At 41.6% G+C, this 7,251-nt stretch overlaps 1 protein-coding gene across 7 annotated transcripts in view; it reads left to right on the plus strand.

Moving 5' to 3' along the window:
• The window catches only part of ABCC9 (ATP binding cassette subfamily C member 9), a 163,592-nt gene that overhangs the window by 59,019 nt on the left and 97,322 nt on the right, over positions 1-7,251 (plus strand). For all 7 annotated transcript variants that reach the window (XM_019515668.1, XM_019515667.1, XM_019515671.1 and 4 more), the window contains 3 exons: positions 3,333-3,441; positions 4,721-4,831; positions 5,735-5,807. In XM_019515668.1, the coding sequence (XP_019371213.1) occupies positions 3,333-3,441; positions 4,721-4,831; positions 5,735-5,807 (293 nt within the window). The remainder of the gene's footprint in view (positions 1-3,332; positions 3,442-4,720; positions 4,832-5,734; positions 5,808-7,251) is intronic.

A 7,251-nucleotide genomic window follows, 5' to 3' on the forward strand; every position in this document is an offset into this window, starting at 1 on the left:
ATCTCTCTGTGTGTGTGTGTGTGTGTGTGTGTGTGTGTGTGTGTGTGTGTGTGTGTGTGTGTGTGTGTGTGTGTGTGTGTACATATAAATATGTGTATATATATATATCTATATATATATCTATATATATATATAGATATATATATAATGGTGTTTCATTTTAATCACAGAAAAATGTGGATTTGGGGTTACTTTTTTTAATCTGAAAATTGGGGATTTTTTTGTCAGAGAAAACTAGCACCCCTGCTCATCATTAAAAGTTTCACCTGGGATGATAGTGGGGTCACACTTGATGTACAGTGGTATTAGAAAAGATCCTGAGGCAGTAGATAACCAACAGGTTGCTAAGTGCAACCATGGTTTTGTTACTGTTATAACTTCTGTTAAAATATTCTGACGTTTAGGGGGTCCTGTTGCTCCTGAGGCTTTACTCTTCCATGACCCCATTCCCAACAGAATAAAAAGATGGAGTGGGTAGTCTGGCCTGTCACATAACGAGTATATTAAGGAAGGATAGACAGTGAGGTGAACTGGTAGCAACAGAAGAATTAGCAGCAGTGGGGACAACTGATGGCAATAAAAATCATGGAGAATTGATGGCATTAAAATTCATGATTTATCAAAATTTGCTGTGATTCATGTCTGACTTTTCCCAAATTACAGTGCCTGAAATACCAGTTTTCCTAGGAGAAGCAATTCTAGTGTCTCAGTTGGTAATGACCGGGGATTCTGATTTTCTCTCATAAAATAAACCAAAACCCCAAATTTCAGATTTAAAAAAGTAACCCAAAATTCACATTTTTCTATGATGAAAATAAAATGCCACTAATATATATATAGGTCTATCTATAGCGGTGTTTCATTTTAATCATGGAAAAATGTGGATTTGGGGCTACTTTTTTAAATCCAAAAAATGGGTTTGTTTGTTTTTTTATAAGAGAAGACCAGGATCTCTGGTAATGACAGACATTTCCTGTTGTCCATTGATGCTTCAGTGGTCCATATGAAATGAGCTGTAGCCTTCAGGCAGCCATGCCAACATCTTTTTCACAAAACTATAATCTCAAAGGCACAAGTCAACATTCTTCCTGGCAGTGACAGCAAAGATGCTACACACTGACTAGATATGAAGACTGAACTAACCTTCTCAACTTTCAAAAATAATCCCTCCACTTTAAGGCTGAGGCATACTAACAGGGTATGGCATTGGTGCTGCCTCTATTTGTTAAATAAGAGTAATGATAAATAATAAACAATAGGGCATTAGACTCCAGAGCTGCCTGTCACTATTCACCAGCATCACATTCACTAAAAAATTTAATAAACAGTTTTTGGTTGTTTTTTTTGTTGAAGTGGGAGCAGGGGCCCATCAGAGCTTTTCCTTAGGTTGAAAATTGTTTCTGACTAGTGGAAAATCTCATGTCCCTTTATAAATCATTCCAGTCTCTACATCAAACTGCTATGTTTAGCACAGCCCTACTATCAAAATGGTATATGCTTTTTAGCTTTTGACTGCTGGCGACCCTCAGGACATTATTCAAAAACCATATTTGCCAAAACAAACCTCACCCTTTGGAAAACTTATTTCCTATTAGCTTTCTCCCATGAACCACAAAACTCCCAAGTGCAGAGGCCTGAGGAATGTGTGCTTGGCCACTCGATGGCCTCTATCATCAATCAAATAAATTGATATGATTAAGTGCTTGCTGCTGGTTTGAGCAAGTGCTTTTATTTTGGCCAGACCCTTCATTTCACTTTAAGGAGTAGCATAGTTCTGATGGCAGAAGAACTTTCAGACATGACATCCCTCACTCAGAGGGAAAGAAGTGGTTGATATCTGTTTTCTTGGGCAGAAGGTCAACATTGTTCCATATGCCTTTAATTCAGAATTATGTTATTAGTATCTTCCTTCCTCATGGAGTTGGTTTAGCTCCCTGCTGGTGCTGACTGAAGAGGCTTCTGTAACACTGAATGGAGATATAAATTCTCAGTTCAGATATACTCAAATTTTAATTTGCACGGCCATGCTTTACTTTCCAACTTTCTGGATTTCCCCTTTCACTACAACTGGTGCCTCTGGGATGAGAGGAGCATAGAGACACCTCTGAGGCCAATGAGTTACTATGTAGTTTTATGAGCCAGGTCCAAAAAAGGAAATTAGGAGTTTCATAGTTTCATAGTTAGTAGGGTCAGAAGGGACCTGAGCAGATCATCAGGTCTGACCCCCTGCCTTGGCAGGAAAAAGTACTGGGGTCAAACGACCCCAGCAAGGTGATTGTCAAGCCTTGTCTTAAAGACCCCCAGGGTAGGAGCCAGCACCACTTTGCTTGGAAGTTGGTTCCAGATCCTAGCCGCCCTGACAGTGAAGTAGCGCCTCCTGATGTCTAATCTGAATCTACCCTCTGCGAGCTTGTGACCGTTATTTCTTGTCACTCCTGGTAGTGCTTGGGGGAACAGGGACTCTCCCAATGCCTGCTGGTCTCCCCTGACCAGTTTGTAAATGGCCACTAGATCCTCCCTCAGCCTTCTCTTGTGGAGGCTGAACAGGTTCAGGTCCTGTAGCCTCTCCTCGTAGGGCCTGCCCTGCTGCCCCCTGATCATGCGAGTGGCCCTCCTCTGGACCCTCTCTGTGTTGTCCACATCCCTCCTGAAGTGTGGTGCCCAGAACTGGACACAGTACTCCAGCTGTGGCCTGACCAGTGCCGCATAGAGGGGGAGGATCACCTCCTTGGATCTGCTCGAGATGCATCTGTGGATGCATGACAAGGTATGGTTGACCTTCCTAACTGCATCCCCACGCTGCTGGCCCATGTTCATCTTGTTGCCATACTCCAATTAAGAGTTGCCTCACCACACCTAACTTAGAGCTGCCTGGCTGTCACTGGAGCAATGACCACTGGGGGGAAGGCCAGAATAGCCCCACTTCTGAACTTCTGGGTGTCAAGCATGCTTTCTGGGTCCAGAGGGTGGGTTATAAGCAGAGCATGCTCTGTCCTGTCCTTACTGGAACCTGCTTCTTGCAGTAGTGTAGGCAAATTTTGTGGTTATTGTATTAAAACTGCATTAATTACTTTTGCACTGTTAGTTTTCCATATAAACAATTGTTGTAGTTGCTACAGAGATAACTTGCTCCCCAAAAAGAAATGGAAGTGGTCTGTGCAATTATGAATGGGAATGTGGGGTCTGTGGGACAATGTCTCTCTTAGAAGGAGGCCTCAGTCTCAAGGAGTTTGCGTATTTTTGGTGTACTCTAGTCAAGGGATCTCAGCACAGGTCATTACATATTCACTCATGGAAATCTGGGCTTACTTACTCTCTCTTTTTCACCCAAGTGTTCAGAAGCTGAATGAATTTCTCTTAAGTGATGAGATTGGAGGTGACAGCTGGAGAGATGGGTGCAGCTCAGTAGCTTATGAGTCGTGTAAGAAGCACACAGGATTTGTAAGTTCTGTTTTCTGATGATAAATTTAAAAAAATGGGGAGACAAATTGGTCCAAGGAGGGTGGAAAAAAGGGGCACAAAACAAACACCAAGGAGAGTGGGTTCTAGCAGTAGTGTAACTAAGGCAGAGCGAAAGGGAGCACCTGCCTTGGGTGCTGACCATGAGGGGGCACAAGGGATCCCCTTACTGGGAGTGTTTGCCATGGCAGGGACTGACCCTGCAACAATCAAATAAAGGCACTCCAAAGCAGAGAGCCTTCATTAACTTCTGTCTGCATGTGCTGGGAGCAGGGCTCAGCTGACGCAGGCCAGCAGTGCTCCCCGGACTGGTTTCAGAATGTGGGGTGGGGGGAGTGGAGGGAGTTCATTTTGGGGGTTGCCTAGCCAGCATTGGAGGGTAGGGTGGGTGGATTGGAGGTGGGGAGCTCCAATCTACCAGCCCCACCCCCATTCCAGCATGGTTGGGAAAACAGCAGAAGGACCTCCCTCCCCTGCCTTCTCCCCCTTCCATCCTGAGCCAGAATAGGAGTTGCAAGAGCAGGGGAGGAGCTAGGGGAAGAGGCTGCAGAGATGCAGCCTCTTTCCCTGGATTGGATCAAATTGAAGCCTGATTGCCCACCCTCCCAACTCAAGAGCGAATGTCTATTGGGTCAGAATTGGTCTGTTAGGTCAGGAGGATCGGTGTAACTCATAGTGCTTTCTGTATAGATCCAGGAGGTGCACTTCTATCTGCCTTACGAGAGACAAACAGGAGAGAAGTTTTATGAGCGAGTGTGGGGAGGTGGTACTTGATAGGAATGTGGGAGTAATCAGAGAGGTGACAAAATTGGAGAACAAAACTGGGAACAGGAAGAGGACAAGAACTAACACAATGCTTAATGAGGGAGGATACAGAAGAAGGGGCAGAAATATGTAGAACTCTGAAATTTTTTTTTTTGCAAAAATCTAGTTGGTCTAATCAAATATATCACCTCTACCATGAGTTCTGAAAATGATAAGAAACTTAAAACTTATACAGAAACAGATATGAAGCCAATGGAGAGTTGTAAAAAGATATCTATTGTTTTAGTGGATGAGGTTGTTCAGTAAATGCTGAAGGGAGATTCGCAGGACTGTGCCCCTATTATAACAAATGTTGAAATATCCCATTCCTATTCACATTTTCTTTTTTTGATCCAAATTAATCAGAGGAAGAGGGCAAGCTATTTTGTTTCAATGGAAATGTGTGTTGTCATCTTATAAGAACTCCAATTTGTTTATTCTTAATTTTGTGATATAGCATCCCAAGGCCATCAACAGGAAACAGCCATTGAGATATCAGCTGGAGAGCTATGAGCAGTCATCCAGGAGGCAGCCACGTTCCTTAGAGATTGATGATATTGCAATCAAGGTGGCTTGAATTCATGAATTAATTATTTACAAGGATTGGAGCCTCGTGATCTGAAGTAAACTGATCCCAAAGTGCTCCAATTCTTCAGTCCTTTTAAAGGCAAATCTTCTACTGAAAAATCAGCTACAAGACCATTGGATAACTATGTACTTAAAATTACTTGGCATCAAATGTAGAATGAGAACTATTTACTGAAAATCAATTCCCTGAAATGACCCATTTTTCCATCTCAGTGAACAAATTACAATGGTGTTATGAAAGAATAAGAACCAGATGGTCAAGTCTAGAGTAATTAGTATAAATTCCTTTTTCTTAGATCTCTCTTGTACTACCACTCTACTTAAGTGTAGAAAAACATTTCTTCTACCTATGTAGAACAGTTCTGCCTAGGTGAGAACTCATATCTTGCCTATCATCTGTAAGTACCAGAGAACACCATTTCTGGGGTTCAGTCTCTTCCTTGGGTAGAATGACATAGGATTTTCCTGTGAAAGAGATGATCAAGCCAAGGAGTTTTTCCTTATATGTGTCCTTTTAAAAATGGCATTTCATATTTTACAAAGGAAAAGATTGAAAATGAAATATATATACCTTATACTATTATGTATATTTCACTATATATATTATATTGTTTATAATATAAAGCATATACTATATGTCATATATGTGATATATAGTATATTGTATGCTGTATAATAATTCATAATATATATATAATATATAGTAAATATATTGCGTATTTCATTTATAATATTTGTTCTGTTCCCCTTTTTAACTTGTTTTTACTTAGTGTGCCATACTTAAATATGTCTTATCATTGTTAGACTCATTTTTAATACAAACCAGGTAACAAATTTATTTCTTCAAGTATTTGCACTTCTAATATATGAAATTATTTTGTAGGTCAGCAATGGATACTTTTCTTGGGGGAGTGGCTTAGCTACATTATCCAATATAAACATCAGAATCCCAACAGGTAGGATCAATGTGTACTTTAAATGCTAAATGTACTAAGCTGCATTGTCATTTGCTGTAATTCCCATTTCTTGTGCATGTAGGTACAAGCACAAAAATAACTGTGATGGGATTTGTGTAAAGAAAAATAGAAAGACAGAATGTAAAAGTTCATAAATTATGTTTTGTGGAACTCCATCTTAATTCTAAAGAACTAACTATTAATAGAAAGATTTTACTATTTTACTAAGATTTTACTATTTTGCTATTTTAAAAATATCAGTTTTACAACAATATTGCCCAACTGGCCCAAAGCATATGTCATTAAAACAGAAGACAGAACAAAAAAGGCTAAAACTGAGGGGGAAAAATGGACAGTCTGATCACAGAAAGGGTGAAGTTGCATATTACTATATTGGTGTAATGGTAAGCAGTGTTAAAATTTAGAACATACTTTGAGCAGTTGCATGTTAAGGGTTAATATTATTTTTTACCTGCACCACTTTTACTTGCCTGGTGAGCAGGGACATGGCCCAGAGCCATAACACCTGGCCTCTATCCCTGCTTTGGGTGAGGGGAAAGCTGGGAGTGGTGCATCCTGGAATGCTGGAGGACTGCAAATTGTTCATTTTACTTCCATGGAGCAAACTGAAGTTACCCTAGCATGAGCTAGGTAGTATGGCCCAGAGCACCCTTACCTGAAGTGGTGTAACTTTGAGACACTCAGGGTGTGTCCACACATGCAGGCACATGGGCTTGCAGCAGCTCAAATAGAAGCAGCGCAAATTTGAACTGGGGCTTTTTGTCTCAGCGCACGTGCCCAGACATGCATTTTGGTGTGGGGCAATTGTGCCACTTGGGGCAAAATAACCCTGCCAGGCTTCTGGAGCTGCAGCCAGGAAGAGCTAGAGCCCCAGCAGTATAAAAAGCTGCCCTGTGCTGGCCCCATCAGTATAAAATCCTGCCCTAGTAAGCAGCTCAGGGCTACTTGCTCTCAGGAGCTTCTGGGGCCCAGCCAATTGGTATCTAGGGACACTACCCCTTGTGCCAGCTGGGCTGCTGCAGCAGCATCCCAAATAAATGTTTTTAAATAGCCCAAAATCCATGTTCTTCCACAATTAGAATAAAAGACCACTACACATACATATATATAGAGAGAGAGAGAGAGAGAGTGAGAGAGAGAGAGAGAGATCAGTTGGGCATTGCTTTCTTGATATCTTTACAATGTTGAAGCAGTTTGGAAGTCTACCAGTGTCTCTGTCATCAAAATAAAATCAATTCTAAATATCTGTATGTGTCGATGTGTGCTTTTGGTTTTCTTTTCACATGATGGGTGTGTAATAGGAGGATGTGGGGTTTGCAGGAGGTGGGTGGGAAGGGGTGTGGGAGAAGGTGGGTGGGTGTAGAGGGATGTGGAGGAATGTGGGTAGGTGTGGGGGGCTGCAGGGGGACTGTGGGTGTGGGGG

Source organism: Gavialis gangeticus, unplaced genomic scaffold, assembly GCF_001723915.1.
Source record: "Gavialis gangeticus isolate Ggan-Ray unplaced genomic scaffold, GavGan_comp1, whole genome shotgun sequence".
In the NCBI taxonomy this organism is placed as follows: Eukaryota; Metazoa; Chordata; order Crocodylia; family Gavialidae; genus Gavialis; species Gavialis gangeticus.